This window comes from Lissotriton helveticus, chromosome 6 (assembly GCF_964261635.1).
Source record: "Lissotriton helveticus chromosome 6, aLisHel1.1, whole genome shotgun sequence".
NCBI lineage: Eukaryota > Metazoa > Chordata > Amphibia > Caudata > Salamandridae > Lissotriton > Lissotriton helveticus.
The window spans coordinates 2,102,651,661-2,102,672,478 of NC_136067.1; the positions used below are offsets into that span (position 1 = coordinate 2,102,651,661).

At 43.5% G+C, this 20,818-nt stretch overlaps 1 protein-coding gene across 1 annotated transcript in view; it reads left to right on the plus strand.

Moving 5' to 3' along the window:
• Positions 1-10,707, plus strand: part of LOC144764054 (uncharacterized) — a 45,434-nt gene extending 34,727 nt beyond the window's left edge. The window contains exon 2 of the mRNA XM_078650207.1: positions 7,347-10,707. Coding sequence (XP_078506333.1) covers positions 7,717-9,270 — 1,554 coding nt within the window. The 5' untranslated portion in view covers positions 7,347-7,716 and the 3' untranslated portion in view covers positions 9,271-10,707. The remainder of the gene's footprint in view (positions 1-7,346) is intronic.
• The last annotated feature ends 10,111 nt before the right edge of the window (positions 10,708-20,818 follow it).

Sequence of the window (20,818 nt, forward strand, 5' to 3'; positions counted from 1 at the left end):
CACGACAACGAAACCCCCGCAACCATTGCTCTGGACGGATCACTTTTTAATTCCCTTCTCTTTTACTTTCCCTTCCCATTGTCAGACAAATGGGAGACGCTCATATGTTCGTAGAAAATGGGATAATATATCAGCAGACACTCTATGCCCCATTCTCGCAGGTGATCCCCCAGTTCTGACCACAGACGTGAACACTGATGCGGTGGCGCTGAATCTCTGGATAGGAAACACGGTGGATACTATCGCTCCTGCAAAAGTCTCCATGTCACGCAGAGAATCCCCCTCCGCCCCATGGTTCTCTACTGAGCTGATGGCTGAAAAAAGAAATTGCAAAAGGTTAGAGCGACTATGGCGGGCAAACTATTGTGACTCTGCAAAAATTTGCTACAATGAAGCCCTTCGTGGTCTCCACCACTCTATAAGAAAAGCAAAAAAATTATTTATTGTGACTTCCATTCAGCAAGCGGAGCAATCAAGTAAAGAAGTTTTTAAGATCGTTCAATCTTTTTTTAAACCTAAGGCTATTGAGACTGAAGTCACTCCGTCGGAGAAACTTTGTGGGGACATATCGGACTTTTTTGATAAAAAAATCTTGAAAGTCTATGATGCCTTCACAAGTCCCACGCCCACAGTTATGACGGACACGGCTGATCATGCATTGACCTCCCTTTCCTTAGCTCAATTCCATTCTATTTCCCTTCCTGAGGCCCTGAAGGAAATACAAAAATGCAAATCAGGATCTCCTGACGATCCCTGCCCGCCAAAGCTTTGGAAAATGATGTCGGACTCTATTGCTCTACCACTCTTACACATCTGGAATACGTCTATTGCAACAGGTATATTCCGTGAGTGCTGGAAACATGCCACACTCCTCCCGCTGAAAAAGAAGCCCAATGGCGCCCCGGACGACCTAAGTAATCTCCGCCCAATCTCTCTACTAGCAGCTCCAGGAAAAATGCTCGAAAAACTGATACAACGACAGCTGAACAGATTTATTGAGAAAAAAGAGATTCTGCATGAAACTCAGTCAGGCTTTCGATGAGGCTTTAGTACTGAGACCGCCCTTATTGAGGTGGCTGAGTCGATTAGGTGGTCCTTAGATTCAGGAGCATCAGCAATGCTGGTGCTCCTGGATCTATCAGCCGCGTTTGACACGGTGGATCACGGCAGATTGCTGCTACGCTTGGAGGACGTGGGCTTGGAGGACAAGGCACTGAGCTGGCTCCATTCCTACCTTACAGATCGCTCCCAGAAAGTAGCTTTGGGTGCCTTTTCCTCTAAACCTAAACGCCTCTGGTGCGGCGTCCCTCAGGGGTCGGCACTCAGCCCTCTACTTTTTAATGTTTATTTAGCCCCACTCTTCTCCCTGATTGCAAAATGGGGGGTAAAAGCGATTTCGTATACAGACGATACGCAACTAGTTTACCCTTTCTCTGACGTGTTGGAGGCAGCTTTTAGTAAAATGAGGGGCTGCCTTCGAGATGTAGCCAGTTGGATGAATGCCAACAAATTAAAACTGAACGCAGGCAAAACTGAGGTCGTCTTCTTTGGCAAACACACCTACCCCCCCCCCCCACCCCCTCACCCCCCCGATCTGTGGTGGCCTCCTGAAATGGGCTCACCTCCCTCACCTAGTACTTATGCGAAGAATTTGGGAGTAAGATGGGGCGAGAGTCTCTCTTTCTCTTCACACATACAGCAAGTCACAACTGGGTGCCTATACAAACTCAGGAACCTCCGCAAGTTCCTATCTCTATTGCCAGAAGACTGTCGCAAAATGGTAGTCCATGCAACAGCCACATCCAGATTGGACTATGCGAACGGCCTCTATCTTGGCCTACCTAAATACTTGGTTCAACGCCTGCAGATCGTGCAGAATGCGGCTGCGAGACTGTTAAAACACATCCCCTTCTGACAACATGTCTCTCCGCAACTGCGCGAACTGCATTGGCTCCCAGTGGCCAGCAGAATAAAATTCAAAGCTCTAACTCTCGCGTTTAGAGCATTAAAGGGAACCTGTCCTAACTACTTAAAATGTAGACTCCCCCGATACCATCAGGAGAGGTGCCTGCGATCTAACTCCCGGCTTCAGCTACTCGTTCCGCGAGCCAGGAAAGCTAGATTCGGCAGCAGGTCTTTCTCTGCTGGCACGGCGAAACTTTGGAACGCCCTGCCTTCCACTATTCAATCTGCCACGACAGAATCCAGCTTTAAGAAGCAACTAAAGACTTGGCTCTTTATGCAAAACACCTAAGCACTTTCTCCGTCATTCGCGAGGCCAAAAAAAAAAAACCTGCTCTTTTAGCGCCGGGACACCTCCTTGTGCGGTAGCTGTTCGCGCTCTACAAGTATCAGTATTATTATTATTATTCTACTTTTGTAACCTACCATGAGGACTGGCCCTTTTACTTGTGGTGTTACTTAGGATGTTTTGATTACAGACTGTGAGCACTATTTTCTTAAAGGACATTCTTCAACCAGCTGTGGCAGGCAGGACATGCTCTCCCGCAACAGTTAAATTTTTTTTTTAAAACAGCCTTGTTTCACCGCTTCCAAACACTCACATGCGACATGCGATGCAAGGGACCAGGTGTAGGTAAACGTTTTTTTTACTTTCACAACGAGACAGACCACCCTTTATCACTAACATGGCACCGTCTTTACTTTAATATGCACAGATGCCCTGCATGATGTTGTAGCACGGCCCCCATTTAACCATTATTGTTTTTTGGGGAAATCATCAAACCTGGCCCACTCAGTGCTGTTTCTGAGGTGGGCCCACCACCAACATTACTAGCCTTGGACAGCATCATACCACTTTCATGCATGGGTGCCGCGCACTATCATGGTGCCTGCTTAATTTACTTCAATTAACTATCTCACTTGTGCTGCCACTAAGCCGGAGGAATATGAACGCCAACCTATTTTAATTAATAATAAAAACAGAGCCCGCTGTTTTGTTTTTTCACAATGGCGGCCGCCATACACACCACTCACGGTACACTCCCTGCGAGCAATGGTGGCTGCTTCCTGTTTTTATTTAACTTCTGTTTAACAATGGCGGCGGCAACCATCACCTCGCCACTCACAGTACTCAGCCCTTGAGCAAGGCGGCCTCAATCAATACGGTGTCTGACTCTTGACCATCCACCATTCCATGCTCTTCTCAGCTTCCCTGCTTCTGTTTTCAAAAGGCCTTCCACATTCCTATACCACTCTTGATTATTACTGGCATGGTGCAGTATGCCGGCCACTTCAGGAAGCACGCAGCTTGTTTTCTTTCATCAACACTCGCCTGGCGTGCCTGACGTGCTTCATCTTCTAACATGACTCGTGCTCAGGGTTTGCTTGCTGTGTGTTTTCAGTTTGTTTTGTGTGCCTTTATTTGGTTTAAGTTTACAAAGGAAATGTTTCTATACAATGTGCATCTGGGGACGTCATTCCCGACTGGAATGACGCTATCATAAGTATTACTCCACCCTCCAAGACTCAGAAGGAGGTACTCAGGTAGCACCTAACCACTCACAGTACTGTTTCACCCTAACAAACAACTTCGAGTGCGAGAAGGTTCAGCTTTCATTCATACCTTTATTTGGTGAAACATTATGCTTACCAGCAGAGGCGCAGGATGCATGGACTTACTGGACTCGGACGCAGCAACGCTTCACCTGTGCGCAAGTCAGTAAGGTCTCTTTATTTCACAATCCCTGTTCTCTCTCAGACTGTTCTCTCTCAGACTCTCTGTAGCTGCTTCTTTACACTGACACCGTTGATAGTTGTTCTTCCTTGCTGCCCATCTTCATCCACAAACTAGACGTCCTACTTGGCATCCTTGCCATAATTCTCCCTTTTCTTGAGTACCCTCCTCCTAAATGACATCAATCTGTCAACTCATGTCTGGGCTTGCGACCTGCCCTTTGACTTCAAAACTCAATCACGATAGAACACGTGCCCCTTCCTTATACCCTCTAACCTGCTTGATCTCTATGTGCTGTCAACATCATGAACTACAACATTTACCCGTCAATAATGGCTGAGTTGAGTATCTCTGCCTCTTCCCTTGCCTGGCTCTTCTCTTACTACTCCAATGCTACATAGAACTTATTGTGGCATTCTGAGACTTCCCCTTGCTTCCTTTAGAGCATCCCGAAGGTCTGGGCCCTCTGCTCTTTTATTTTACATCACTCCTGTTGGAGTTTACCACCTCATTCCTCCCATATTTTAAAGTATCCCAAGGCATCCCCTTGCCCGCTGTTCCTCCAGGGCCACGGATACTTTGATTTCTGTCAGTTGTCTTTTGACGTGAAATACCATTCTTTGTAGGTGGCCAGCAATTGCTCCTTTTCATCTCCTCTAGTTGAGGTTGCCCTTCTCTCCAGTGCAAACCATGACTTCACTTAGTTGTAGAACACCTAGGAACACCTGTCGCCTCTGAGATTACCAAATAGGCAGATGCTGAACTGGAGCCTTTATTTTTGTTTCTTTTATTGTCATTTTGTTTTTGTTTGCTTTTGTAGGGGTGTAGCTTTCTTGTCTCATTAGAAACTTGCTGTTTGTACTATTTCTATTGTGGGCATTTTCCATGGTACCTCGGACCAGTTCATCATGATTGCTATTAGATGTTTGTCAAGCTCTACCAAAGGCCTAGTTCATGGGAGTGTTACACCAGAAGTTCAGGCCTGGACTCAGATTTAGCTCTGGGAGCATACCATGGCAATGTCTGGTTTTTAAGCATTAGTAGTATTTCACGGGGAAGCATGTTGACAGGTTATATGCAGACCTCAATATTTGAATGTTGTAGTGGCTAATCCTGTGTTTCCCAAACATTTTAGAACCATAACCACATTTTTAGAATGACAAACTTCAGTAACCTAGCTTTAATCGACTCCACGAGCTTGGTGCTTTTTTTAATGTGTCTAAAGCATGGTGTGGTAGTACACTGTCATACTGAAAAAACGATATTGCACACAAAAGATAATGTGTGGAAATTAGGGTCCAGTGAATATTTATCAATCAATCAATCAGGGTATTGTAGAGTGCACTACTCGCCAGTTAAGGTCTCAAAGCAGGGGGAGGGATAAGCAGCTCCGTTGGGGTCATTTGAATAGCCAGGTCTTGAGGCCCTTTCTGAATGGGTGCGGTGTCGGGCTCCTTCGGAGGTAAATGGGGAGTTTGTTCCAGGTCTTGGCTGAGAGATAGGAGAACGATCTTCCACCAGCTCTGGTCCTGTAGAAACGAGGGACTGTGGCTAGGGCGAGGTTGGCATATCGGAGGTTTCTCTTGGGGGCGGGATAGGAGATTCGATCATTGAGGTATTAGGGTCCTGTGTTGTAGAGGGCTTTGTAGGCGTGTGTGAGCACCTTGAAGGCTATTCTTCTTTTGATGGGTAGCCAGTGAAGGTCGCGGAGGTGTTGGGTGTTTGGTGATGTGGTTGTGTTGTGGGATATCAAGGATAAGTCTGGCTGCGGCTTTCAGTGCTTTCTAGAGTTTGCGGTAGTCCAGTCTTCTGGTGATGAGTGTGTAGGTGATGGTTTTTCTGGAGTTGGGGGGTTTCACTTGAATGTCTTGCAAAGTATGAGGAGGGTTTTTAAGCATGCGGAGGATACGGCGATGATCTGGTGTTTCATGGTGAGTGGAGAGTAGAGTATGATGCCGAGCTTGCGTGCATGGAACTTTGGGGTGGGCACGTGGGATGGTTTCCGAGGATGGGAGGCCACCCGGTATTGTCCCATGCGGAGGGGGTGAAACCAAGGATGAGGACTTCTGTCTTCTCCGAGTTGAGTTTCATGCAGCTGTTGCTCATCCAGGCCACAATGGCTTTCATACCTTCTTGGAAATTGTGCCTGGTGTCGGGTTCCTTGATGAGGGAGAGGATGAGTTGGGTGTCATCGACGTATGACACGATGTTGAGTATGTGGTTTATGACAATGGATGCGAGGTGGGGCCACATTGATGAGTGTGGGGCTGAAGGAGGATCCCTGGGGTACTCCGCATCTGATCTCTGTCGGTTCTGAGAGGAAGGGCGGGAGTCTTATTATTTGTGTTCTGCGTTAATTTCTAATTTATGTCTTACCAATTAGTGTCTTACATTTTTTTGATACCATTAACATTTTTGTTTCTATCACACTTCAGAATTACACAAACATGTGCTTCATATTTCCTTTCCTAACTGCTCAATGTATACAATTCATATATAGGTATTTATATTTTGTTGTGCGTTACAAAAAATGACATCCTTTCATTCGTCTCCTACCCCAGCAAGATTGTCACATAATTCACTTTACTTTACTTTCTCTGACTGCAAAGTGAGAAGTGTTTGTAAACGCCAATCTCCATGTTAAAACAAGCATTTCCAATGCAATAAGTCTCACATTTGTGCGAGTTTGGGCGCTGGCATTGTAAATGGCAGTGCCTTTTATTTAAGTGTTTTGAAAACCGGCAAGCAGTGCGCAAACATGCACTTTGTACTTCTAGTCCTTGCTTACAAAAAGCAAGGCTGGCAGTAACTGCGCCCCTTTTACTGCCAGCCTTGCTTCTCATAAGCAAGTACTATAAGTTCAAAAAGTGTGTTTACGCACCGATTGCAGGTTTTTCAGAGCACATAAATAACAGCTATTACCATTTACAAAGCCAAGAGCTCAAACCTTTGCAAATGCAAGACTTACTGCATTGCGAATGCTTGTTTTTTTCTGATGTTGTGCAGCATTGCAAAAGCATATACATCTAAAAGGTGAGACTTGATGACTTTGCCAATGTGTGTTTAAAATGGTTGTAGATCTCCTGTTCCCTGTGCAGATCTGGTCAGAGCCTCGGATATCTAGAGTTACTCTGTGTAGAAGATTCTCAGATTACCTGTTTGGGTCCTAGTCCAGGTTTTCCGATAATGTAAAAAGACTCCCTTGCAGAAGTTGCTGATGTTTCCTGACATCATTGTGATGCTCTGCGTTGCTTGGTCCATTTACTGGAAAAGGCTCCATCTTGTATTATTTGGAAGTATGTGTGATAATAGGAAGCATTTCCTGCACAACAAGGGAGACCTCAGAAGGGAGACCTCTTGTTGCTAAGAATTTAACATTGTAGTGTTTCCTCAGGGAGAGGGTCTGACTCACTGAACAAGGACTCTTGTCTGGTGTTGGTTACTCCTTGAGGTCAAACTACTCTATAGAAGGGGACAGGATGGTATGCCTTTATTCTGCCCACTGCATCTTTATATTGAAATTGTAATCTAGAATTTCTGAGCACCCTTATGCATATTAACAATAAAATGTCCCATTACATTCCAATACATTTTTGTGATGGACTCTGCATTTCAGCTTATTTAGTGTTTCTTTTTCTTATTCTAACAGGTGAATAAATGCAGTAATAAACGAAAATGGTTCAGCCATTACACGTGTAGGAAGTGATGTAAAAACAGTATACCTCAAAATCTCTTCCATTGAATCCTAATGCCTCACCAAAGTCTTTCTACAGCAGAAAACCCACTCTGCCCAATGAGGTCTGAGCTTGGCTCTTAGGCATCAGGTGATATACATTGAAGATATAACACACTGACATACGGAAGCACGTCTGATGATGTGCTCTTACAAAGTAAGAGCTAACCTGGTATAAGAAAGAACATACAGAAGAGAAATTGTATGAATATCTACAATGTGGAAATACATTTATTAGGCAGTGAAAGACTTCAGAAGCTTCATACTGTAGAAAAACCATATTGCAATGAAAGACCTAATGCAGCATCATATTGCCCAAGTAGAGGAGAAACCATATCAATGTACAGAATGCAATAAAGTGTTTCAAAAGAAGAACAATCTAAGGCAGCATCAACTAATCCACACTGGTGAGAAACGGTATAAATGTACAAAATGTGACAAGGCATTTATTACTAATGGGCATCTAAAACAACATCAGAAAGTCCACACTGGAGAGCAACTATATAAATGCAATGAATGTGACAAAGCATTCAAAACAAATAGACAGCTTAAACGACATCAGAAAGTCCACTCTGGGGAGAAACCATATCCATGTGCAGCGTGCGACAAAGCATTTATAACAAATGGAGAGCTGAAGCAACATCAAAAAGTCCACACTGTAGAGAAACCATATAAATGTACAGAATGCGATAATGTGTTCAAAAGGAAAAATAATCTAAAGCTACATATGAAAGTCCACACTGGTGAGGACCTGTATGAATGTACAGAATGTAATAAAATGTTTGTGAGCAAGACAAACCTAAAGCAGCATCAACAAATCCACGTTGAGGTGAAACCGTATAAATGCACGGAATGTGACAAGGGATTTCATGTACAGCAAACATTAATGCACCATCTTAAAGTTCACACAGGAGAGAGACCATATCAATGTACAGAGTGTGAAAAAGCATTTATAATAAATGGAGAGCTGAAGCGACATCAAATAGTTCACATTGGAGAGAGACCATATCAATGTACAGAATGTAATAAAGTGTTCCGAAGGAAAAAATATCTGAAACTGCATAAAAAAATCCACGCTGGTGAGAAACCCTATAAATGCACTGAATGCGACAAGGCCTTTATAACCAATGGACAACTAACGCAACATCAAAAAGTCCACACAGGAGAGAAACCATATAATTGTGCTGAATGTGGCAAGGCCTTTATAACAAATGCAAAGCTGAAGCAACACCACAGAGTCCACACTGGAGAGAGACCATTCAACTGCACTGAATGCAAGAAGGCATTTATTAGAAAGTCCCATCTAACAGAACATCAGAAAGTCCACATAGGAGAGAAACCCTATGTGTGTACAGAATGTGAGAAGACATTTATTAGAAAGGCACATCTAATGCGACATCAGAAGTTCCACACTGGAGAAAAACCATATGAATGCACAGAATGCGACAAGGCATTTATTACCCATGGAAACTTAATGAAACATCTGAAAATACACACCGGGGAGAAACCGTATAAATGCACTGAATGTGACAAAGCATTTATTGAAAGGCTAACCTTAATACACCACCTGAAAATTCACACAGGAGAGAAACCGTATGAATGTTCTGAATGTGACAAGGCATTTATTACAAAGCCAAGGTTAATTGTACATCAGAGAGTCCACACAGGGGAAACGCCATATGAATGTACACAATGCAACATGGCATTTATGACAATGCAAAGGTTAATAGTGCATCAGATAGTCCACACTGGGGAAAAACCATATAAATGTAAAGAATGTGAGAAAGCATTTATTGGAAAGCAACATTTTATACACCATCTGAAAGTTCACACTGGGTAGAGACCATTCAACTGCGCTGAATGTGAGAGGCATTTATTAGACAGTCACAATGAATGCAACATCAGAGTGTCCATACCAGGGAGAAACCCCATGTACAGAACCCGACAAGACATTTATTACCAATGGATACCTAACACATCAGAAAGTCCACAGTAGGGAGAGAACATATGAATGCAATGAATGTGACAAAGCATTTATTGAAAAGCAAAAATGAATACACCACCTGATAGGTCACATAGGAGTGAGGCCATGTCACTGTACTGAATTTGACAGGACAATTATTGTAAAGCACAATTTAATGCAACATCAGAAATTTTACATAGGAGAGAAAACATATCAATGTACAGAATGCAATAAAGTGTTCCAAAGGAAGACCAACCTAAAGTAGCATAAAAAAAAAGATCTAACACACCATCGAAAAATCCATCCTGGGGAGAAGCTGAATAAATGTACTTAATGTAACAGTCAATTTATTGTAAGGTCCAGCTGATACAATAACCGTAAGTCAACGCAGGGGAGATAATGACGGTGAAGAATGCATATCACTGCACTCAATATGACAAGGCATCCTTTACAATGGCAAAGCTAATAAAGCATCAGAAAGTCATTACTAGTGGGACACCTGTCCTCCACACAGGAGCGACTACAAAGGAGGCCTTGAAAAATCTATTTGCCCACTCACTATGTTGAGTCAGTTTTAATCAGGCCGGCCTATTTTTAGGACCTACGGGTCTGTTCTGGTAAGTGAGCTTAAGCTGGAAAGGAACGGTGTTCTGTTCATTCAGAAAGTGAATAAGCAACATAGATGCCTTTAAACTAGTTTTATCTTGACACATTTGCTGTCTGTTCAAGGACAGAGGTCAAATGTCAGCTAGTCTTTTTACTGATAGCTGCTTATCTTGGGAAATGGTGTTTACTTTTGTTTCTCTTACTACAGTTTGAGTTTTTTGTCAAGTGAGCTGTTGAACATTCATTGTGAAACAAAAGACTGTAGAAAGTCACTTTTTTTCTAACCACGTTTAAATAGCTTTCTAATAAATAGTACAAATATTCAAAATATGTCAGGAATTAGGAAATCTCATGTTTTAAAATTCAGAAGTGTGTTGCAAACAAAGATTAAAATAGGAGCAAAATGAATGAGAACATTTTACTTGGTGAAGTGCAAATTAAAAATATTTGCCGAAACTAAATTTCCAAACTTTATTGTTTGTACACTCTATAGTTTTATCAGTGAAACCGCACGTCAGTGTGTGTGCTACCACTTCATGCTTTAGTTACCTTTGTGTTAAAAGTGACACGTTTTTAAATATGTTTTGAGAAACATTCTGATGACAATGCTGTTAATAAACAAAAAGGCAACTCGGGGTATGCTAAATGTGGCTAAATTTGTATTGTATATGCACCAGAAATGTAATTTATTAAATCAAATAAAAAAGTGTTTTGTACATCAGGCATGCTGAACTTGTGTATTTGAAGGTGCTCTCATATGTGACAATGAAGATGATGGAGGCTCAGTGAAATAAAATATTTGACGAGATCACATAATTTGAAAGCAGTTTATGGGTCAAGAGCATTACAATTAGATCAAGTAGAATATTTAAGTCAACAGAGCAGCAGGTCTAGTAACATTTTTATTATTTTTTGAGGCCTGTGACAAAGCAATCATTGCAAAGAGACTATTAATGCAACATCTGAAAATCCACATCGGGAAGAAACAAGCCATACATGTGACCAGGTGCTGATCTCATAGGCCATATTGGCAGAAATAACTTTTTCTTGAAAAGTTTTTTCTTCACAGTAGGAACCCAATTTGTCAAGATGCATTCCAAGGAGAAACTGTATCCATCTTTAGTGTGACAAGACATTCATTACAAAGGAATAGCTAATATATATATTTTGAATATCTATATTTCATTTCTTATTCTTTCAAAATAACAGATGACAGCATACATATATGAAGCAGGAGTCAGTTGACTACATCAAACGTGATAGATAGTGCCATTCTCACTGCTGAGACATGCCAAATTGAGCCTGATATGAATTCCATATAGTAAGAAAATAGCTTTCATATTGTGACCTCCATGCACTGCATCGGGTTCAAATGTCCAAGAAGGTGCACTTTATGCCCATTGGGATAGCAAGATACTTGTCTCGCCCTCTGTTGTGTTGCCATTTTATCCATGTGCCCAAATAGTTTTTACACATGAATCTTTGTACCTGATCAAGCAATCGGAAAGAAAGGATGAGGTAAAATATGATACACTTTATAATCAAACAAACAGCCCCATTGTCTACACGCCATGTCTGGGTCAATGTGTATGTGGTATAAGTGTTGACTTCCCAACACAAGTGTGTCAAGCTTACCATTCCATCCTTACCAAGAAGACCTGATAGAGTAGGCGGTTAGGTTATTCCCCCCTGGCGAGGAATGCGCATGCGCAGGCTCCCGCGCATGCACAGTTCTAAGAAGAAGGCTAGAGGGACAAGGATGACCCCACGATAAGATAAGTTTTATTTAAATCTTATTTTAGGCTTTTTAATGTCATTTAATATTGCAGGTGGGTGGCGGGCAGGCGACACGTAACGGAAATATGCGGAGAGGCACGGAGATTGGTTCAATTTCCGTGCCTCTCCGCGTAAGTCCCATACGCGACTTCCGCCCACTCCTAGTCATTTCTTGCCAAGATGTATGCAGGGAGGCGCAAAACCAGAGCATATGGAGGAGGTCTGTGTCTGTCTGTAGACAGCATGCCAAAGTGGTAATGTGAAAATATTTGTTTAGTTTGTCCAGGGAGAGGTAAGCCCTTTGCGTTATATATATATATCTGTATAAGGCGGAATTTACAATTTCTCGAAATGCAAGTGGAGCTAGCTACCCCTGTGTTCCGTTCATGGTCCGTCAATTGTTTTCCCCTATCTCCTTCCTACTGTAATTGAAGGGCCTTCATGGGTTTTATTTTGTGAGTAAGTAGCGCCTCAGCCAGCCAGTGTACATTGTGTGATCCGTTGCCCATGACATGTAAGTATTGTATCAGGAGATGCATCCCCGGTTCAGAGGCGAAATCGCCCCATGTCGGGGAAAGTGATCTTGTGATTGAATTTTTCAGTAAGAATTGACCTGCTTGCAGGTCATAATCCTCCGCTAGAGTCTCAAAGGGTATCAGAGCGCCCTCTGCATAGAGATCGCTCAAGGTACAACATTTTTCTGCATGCCAGCGCGCAACCACCCCCTAGAGGTGGCCATTCTGCCTCTGGGCGTCCCCAGAAGTGGCAGTAACAGGGCATAACGGAACGTATCTCTGATGACTTATAGGCTCCTCCTATAACAACAGTGTGCTAGGGCAAGACAGGTCTGCAAAGGGAACAGTGGTAGGGCAATAGGGTGAAACAGGTGATATATCTGAGATTGGGACCAAGGCGGATGCATGGGGGCTTTATCTCTTGGCTCAGAACTGCAAACCATCTGATCACCCATTGTAATTACGCTGCCAGATAATACAATTCCATATTGGGGACCCCCAAGCCTCCTTTGCTGGTAGGGGTGTTCGGTTTCCATAGCGCTATGCGGGCCAGCCCTTGTTAAAAAAAGATCACAGATCAATTGTTCTAGGTCACAGAGTATTCTGGCTGGAAAATAGACCTGGAGGTTGGAAAAGTAGTTCAACAATTTTGGTAATATTACCATCTTGGTTATTGCGACCCTACCCATCGTCTTCACAGGAAGCGACTTCCAGAATTTGAGCTCTGATGGCAGATATAGCACTAATCAGGTTTCCCTCCAGAATATCAGTGGGGTGCCCGTATATAAAGATGCCTAGGTATCGGAACGTAGATAGGTACCAGCAGAGATAAGAGTTGTTCATACACACGTTTGTTTCAGTGATTTCGTCACAAAAGGGGGTACAGACCCGATTTTGTCCAGTTCACCCGAAAACCCGATGTCCTTTCCAAGTCCTGAAGTGTATCCACTATGGTAGTGGGGCTATCATGTAGGTCACTTAGGTATAGTAGCAGATCATCAGCATACAAAGAAACAGTATGTAGGACGTCTCCCGGATAGAGCCCCAGTCGCTCATTCCCTGTGGAGTCACGCCGCTAGCGGTTCCATAGCGAGTGAGAAAAGGAGTGGGGACAGCAGGCAACCGTGCCGGGTACCTCTATTCACCCATATGCTATTTGATATCAGTCAACCCATCCGAACTCTAACAGAGGGCCACATATAAAATAGTTGAACCATATGTAGAAATGTTTCTCCTAACCCGTACCCCCGCAAAACTTCGAAGATCAATGGTCAATCTAAGGAGTCAAAGACTTTCTCCAGGTCCTAGACCAAGCAACCGGAGCGGGGCAAAATGTCTGCCGCACAATGCTGCACCCTGAAAAGCCTTTGTATATTAAGTGCTGTACTTCTAATGGGTAAACAAAAAAACAGCGGCTCCGGTGGGTAAATATAAAAACCACTTATAATAAGTATCTGTGCACAATGGCAATATGGGTGGTCAAAAGGATGTCAAACATAGGAACTCCATACACACTTGGTCAGTTTGTTATGGTATTTCCTAGTTTTATACATGCATAGATAATAAACGTTATTAACACAAAAATCTATAAGACATTTACATACACAGTTTATCAAGTGACAGTGTGTCCCAAGTGAATATATCAGAGAAGCTACAATTCTATAGTGAAGAAATAAATAGCATAGACACAGGTTTCTATTTGGTGTTTGGTTTTCATCAGAAAGAGGCGACCAAAAATGCAGTATCTATAATGAATATACAAAAATGTCCTTGCAATGTGGGGTGCCACAAGGGTCGGCTCTTAGCCCGACCCTATTTAAAATTTATGTCGCCCCCCTTGCAAGGCTAGTAAAATCTCAGGGGATGGAATTGGTGTCATACGCTGATGACACTCAAATTATGGTGTCATTGACCCACTCAGTTTCAACATCTGCCTCCAACTTCAGGATCTGTATGCAGACAGTCTCTGACTGGATGCTTCAGAATTCCCTGAAGTTGAATGGCGACAAAACTGAGATCCTGGTCTTTGGCAAAGACCAGGATATTTGGTCGGATGAGTGGTGGCCGGCCTCACTGGGAACCTGTCCATCTCCTTCCCAGTCTGCAAGAAATCTTGGAGTAATCTTTGACACCTCCTTGTCCATGACTTTGCAGGTCAACCGTACGGTTGCCACCTGCTGGGGGGTGTTAAAGATTCTTAAGAGGATCCTTCACTATCTCTCTCCCTCAGCACGTAAGCAGGTGGCAGTGGCATTGGTGAGTTCAAGGTTGGACTACTGTAATGCGCTTTATGCAGACTCCAACAAGGGGCTCATTCAGCGATTACAGGTCGTTCAAAATGCGGCTGCTCGTTTTGTCTTAGCACTTCCCAATGCCTCATCTGCGACGATGGCTAGAAAGAGCCTTCATTGGCTCCCAATTCATCTTAGGATCTCGTTTAAGATCCTATGCCTTGCCTATCGAGCTTTGGCTGAGGGTTTCTCTGATCCCCTTGGTGCCTTGCTGACCCGTTACCAGCCTTGTAGATCTCTGAGATCCTCAGAGATGAATCTGTTGGTTGTCTCACGTGCCAAAAGGGTACGCTGGGGAAACAGAGCATTTTCCATTGTTGCTCCCAAATTATGGAACTTGCTGCCTCACGAGATTAAGATGCAACCTTCTCTGTCTGCTTTTAAAATAGCGCTCAAGACCTGGTGTTTTGTCAGGGCATACCCGTAATTAGGAGTATACTCTGATAGCTGGTATTGTTTGGTTATGCGCCTTGATGCCCACCGGGCTTAGTTGCGCGTTAAAAATTGTTTTTCATTTCATTTCATTTCATAATTGGAAATATGGGCAACTATTGCACGTGGTCTGTCTCTTTTTAACTGTCACCGACATTTCGACCCTTGTTGGGTATCGGGTCTCTTCAGGACTTGTCAATGTGGGGACACCTGAGGTAGGTTAGCACTGCTGGCTGACAGGTCGGAGGTGAAAGTGGGACCGTGTGATAAAAGTGAATAAAAGGGACTCACAGGATTCCTGGCCGGGAGCCCTGAGAAGGGTGTGGTAGACAGCCAGACACGAATAATAGTTCGGTCAAAATGTCCCTTGGTGGCCATGGTTGTGGTATGGCTGGAGAGGCAGGGGGCCAAAAACGCACAATGGCGCTCTTTCTTCAAGAAGGGATATTTGAATAAGGGATAAATAGGTTTTCGCCGTGAGCGACTATGGCTCTATCCGGATGGTGCAGGCACTGGCAATCGCGCTGCCTTCTGATACGGACCTCCATGGTAGTGCCTCTCTCAAAGGTACGATGACCAGGTCATCCGTACCACAACCGGTGGCTAGCAAAGGAGAACGGACTGAGCCTGATGTGTGTAATAAAATTATTGTTTCCAAAGCCAAGCTGGAGCAAGAGATTCCAAGCATCAGCTGGCTGATCTGCTGTTTGCAGCACAGGGACACAAACGCTAAAGAGGTTTGCTACAGGCTTGTTTTACACCAGATCACTGCTCCTCATTGCCGTGCAGCACCAAGGGCCAAGACCTGACTCTCAGAATTTGCATCCAAGTCTGCTGAACCCAGGAGGGTTGCCATAGGGTAGCTTGGTTGCCAAGAAGCCAAGCAACTGTCCAGAGAAGCATTTAGCTGTGAATTGGCAGAGTTTACTGTTAGCATGAGCTGAAGCCATTTTGTTTTTGGCATCCATTTTGGTTAAGCCATGTGTTTGCCATGTCCTTCCCCGTCTTCGCTGTTGCCTGCTTCTCTATTACTCCTGATTAATCATCTATAATTAGCTCCTGCAGCACTGACCCTGAGTACTGTGCATGCTCAGTGAGGCTTTAGGTGTTAGGGTGCACCTGTCATGTATTTAACTTTCAGGCTATTTTAACTGATGTCAGCGGCATTATAGCTCCTCTCATTTTGTTGACTAAGCGATTCTCATGTATCCTTGTATGTGAACATCATTTTATGTGTACACTTGTACTGCCTCTTTTTGACCCACCATGCTTACACTGCACTTACTACAGTATATAAAGCCCATGGTTTCTGTACTCCGTGTGCTGCCTCATACATTGCCTTAGGGTTCTGTATCGATGTAGTTCACTCATGAGTCCTGATAAACTACTTTATTGATATTACAGCTTCGGTGTCAATCTCTACTTTATCAGTCTAAAGGACCAGTGCTCAAAAGGGCGAACCCCTGCACCAGGTGAGCTCCTGAAAAGGCTCACCCCCACAAATTGGCGTCCATCACGTGGGGCTATCTGCAACTCACTTATGCAAGAAGCTGAGGAACTGACTTTTTGAGAACCCCCAGTAGGCCTTAGATTTGGCCCCTGTCACACCTGCTCAATGCCAGGATATCCTCCTGGGTGATAGTGCGCTCTACAATTCTGCATAACATAACAGGTTAAGTTACCAGGTGACACCGTCACAAAGTTTACAATCCTACAGTTCTTGGCTTTTCATTTACAGATCATTGTATTCAGGGGTGTGTTTAAAATAAAAAAGGATCAGTAATCGCAGAATACATGCAGTTTTTAAAATAAACCCCAGGACTTTAGCACTGTGTCGCTGGGACATGGAGTTCTTTGGAATCCTTGTCTCATTAGCAAAACCTTTTGGGGTGGCCCATATTTTGTTATCAAATGTTAGAGCCACAGTACGGGTATTATTGTACTTGTGAGCAGCGGCACGCATGAGCTGTGGCATGCGTGACCGGAATCGCTTATGACTAGTAACATTTGTGATCAGTTGTGCCTGTTTATGCAGTCTGCAGTTATTTTACGCTTTGAGAGTTGAATGTTCGATTGAATTGAAACATTTATATAGCACTTATTGTCCACATGTGGGACGCTGTAGCTCTTTCCTACATAGGTAACATGCTACACAAGGTAGGATGTGTTCTCGGATGTGTTTTGTGTTTATATGATCCAATTTGGGAAGAGTTTCCATGTCATGCATGATGACCTCTGAGGTGTGGTTATCGTTTTTTAAGATGCAACACTTAGCAGTGTGATGGATGAAGAAGTGTGAGACAAAGGCGCACAGTTTATGGTTTTCATTAAGCATAATCTGCAGCTCTGCAGCTCCCTTTATAGTGTTTCTTCAGATAATTGTTTACTTAGATGGTTCCTTCTGGGTTGTACATTGTGAACTTTTGTGTTTAAAGTTTATGGTCCAGAGCAGGCTTAAGTTGGAGAGAGAATTGGTAAGAGATCTGATGGGATGATCCTTGTTAATATCATCCCATATCTGATTGCCATTGTGAGATGTCATGAAGTGGTCGCATTATTTCGTTGGCGGGGACCTGCAGAGTTGTACTATATTAAATTCCTCCCCTGGCCTTTTGAAGGTGTCAGATCTTTATCGGTTATTTCATACCTGTTCAGGTGGAGATGGGTGGTTTAACGCTATTGACTGGTAACATACTGCGCGATGGACATGACATGTGGCACATTTGTCTGATGTGGATCTAAGAGTGTCAAGCAGTACATGGGAATTATTATGCTGTCTGTATGGCCTATAATCAACTACCCAAACAAATGTAATGCTATTGGTTTTAGTGTGGGACAGGAGGTTTATCTATTGTATTGTCGTCGTATTTATATAGCACCTCCTACCCTCGACAAGGCATTACAGCACTTTTCGCCAGGCTGCATGCTGCTCCAGAATACTTGGTTAGTGAACGGTTTTCCCTGTGGTTATTTGAATTAGTTTTGTGCTCTGAAAACCTTTCCATACATTTAGTTTGGTTTAAATGTGGTAGATCGAAGTAATAGAAGTCAGGTGTGATCTACAGGAGGGGGCATGTGAACTCATGCACATGGTTGGCCCTTAGACCTGGTATCCTTTGCTTACTTTCCCCACAAACCTTTTGCCGACCCTCCAGCTCATGAACTTTTTCCCAGGGGCCAAAATGTTTGGTCTTTTATGTGACCAAGGGCTGCATTGACGCCAGCTGGTTGGCGGGTGGGGTCTGAGATGTGTGCTTGGGTGGTAGGGGAGGGGTGTTAGTGGTATGGTGGGTATAGGAGAAGCTATATATATATTTATCTTGCGGCTGAACTGCACAATGTGAAACCAGAAATCCTGGAATAAATCCCGGCCTCCCCATTTCACAAAAGTGTGTGATCCTAGGCAGCTGTTTTATTTCACTTTGCCTCCTTTTTAGGTTTCACCTGCACAGCGCTTGTGCTATCCTTGTGAAATCTATTGTATTAAATATATCTTAAAAGGGACTTACTTCACTTCCTATTGGTCCTTGTCACTTTATTTTTCTTCATTTCTACTGGTTGTAGGCCTTCTATTTCCTGTTCTATGTGTTTCTCATATCTATTTCCTATCGGCAAAGTACTGCGTTCATCATCTTTCGTGGAACTTCTTTTCAGTTTTGGTACAGCGCTAGAGCTGTGCTTGTTCTGCTTCTCCTCCGCTCTAGGTAATCTCCTTGTGGTTGGCTTGTTACAAACAAAGTTCCACTTCTATTGTGCCTTTTTTCCAGTGCCCAACTCCACAAGCTGCAGTGGTGCTTAACTACCAACAGGTGTCCTCTCAGAGCTCTGAAATCCAACTACAATGAGGCCAGATCACCAGTAGATGTCCCTTTGTGGAAGAGTAATGCCCCTGCAGCTCTCCCTACACCGGCCTGTTCCCTCTGGCCCCTCACCCAACCGGGTCTGACCATTTTCTGTTTGTCAGCACTGTAAATAAGAAGTGGTGCTTTTACCCATTGTCATTGAACTCATCTTATTTCCCTGAATCAGATTTTGCATGCCACACAAATGCCCCTTGAAAGGACTGCCATTCTAGAAACCTATTGTCATTCATTGGTGTATCTGAATTGGATGTATGACACTACAACGCATGCTTTTACCACGCATGCTATTACAACGCGGTTTTTACAATGCCTGCTGTTACAACGCATTGCGCTTTGGGGTGCTGGATAGTGAATAGTTTAATTTACTATTCCAACTCCAGTCCCCGTTGGTAGTAGGGAAGGTGTTGGATAGTAAATTAAATCTATTCCCTATCCTAGAGCGCCCCCCAGTGCAATGCGTTGTAATGACATGCGTTGTAATGGTTGCGTCGTAAAGGCACTGCGTGGTAAAAGTTGCGTTGTAAAGGTTGTTTCCCATCTTAATTGGTTTGAACTATCAGTTGTTATAATGCAATAGCTGCCTATGCTCATACATCTGAGCTTACTGTACACAATTTTAATTACAAAGCTAGTGTCCCATTTTTTCCTCTGTTAAATGGGAGATTATAGGAAATCATTTGTTCTTATTGTTTTGCAGCTCCTGAAAAGCCCTGAGTGTAAGAGGCACCTTTGTTTAACCCTATTTCTCCACAAATGGTAATAGTCATGAGGCATCTTTATGTCATTTTAACTCACTGAATGAATTTAACACTACAGAGTCATAGTAACGACTCTATAGTTATGGTGCCCCGCATTTTCCTTAATAACGCATTTTTTTATCCCTAACTTTGGTATAGTTTTGAGAATTCTGCACACAATTTCACACAACCGCAGGATAGTGGCTAAAATGAGGCATTCCATTTCACCCAGATCCATACAAGGGAACAAAGGTTAAGGGTGGAGTCAGAAATGCATGCTTCCCCTTCAAACTCCCATAGTAAACTGTAATCCTGGCTGTAACAAAACAGATTTATTCCATCCATTGCATGGAAATGTAACCCCATCCCACTCCAAGCCACTCACATTTTTCTTTTTACTATAAGCTATATTACACAGCAGCTCAACTGCTTTGTAGCATATTAAAAAAACATTGACAGGAGACTGGTGACGCTGTGGTTATTAAGGCATCCCGACTGGTAAGTAGGTACTTAAAATACATAAAGCTTGCACACTCTGAAATTGTGCTTGTAAATGTAAATGTTTTTGTACTTGTATAGCGCACAGCTACCCGCAGTGGGTTTCCCGGCGCTTGTACGAATACCGCAAGGGAACCCTTCCTGGCTTTCCCTGTGAAGTGTCCACTCCTGGACACCCCCACGGTGCAGACCAGGCATCCCTCGCGTTGTGGGGGCCGTTGTGGAGACTAAGCAAGCCCAGAGTTGCAGCGCAGGACCTATGATCAGAATAGGCACTGAGGCGAGAATATCCGGTCAGGGGAATTAATGAGCCCGAGACCCGCCGAGGCGGAAATCTAACCCTGGTCCCTGGCCAGAGCTCTGCATCGAGTTCTGCCTGCTCTAACCATTGAGCCACACTTCTCCATTGAGCCACACTGTGAGCTTTTGTATAATACTGTCCTTTAAGTGCTATCAGTTGTTGCGCACAAGGAACTGCAGTACTGTGTCAAAAACGGACTGATCAAAAATGGCACAATATCTGAAGTATAGAAGCTGCATTTAGGTTTTCCTGGGGACACCATACTTTGAGTTACACCTTATTACCACACTAAACTTTTTTTTAACCTTATTTCCCTGTTTGCCTTCGAAAACGCTAAGGTATATAAGGTCCCTCCCAAAAATAAATCTACCCTATCTTGACCTGCCTGCATTAACACATATTGACA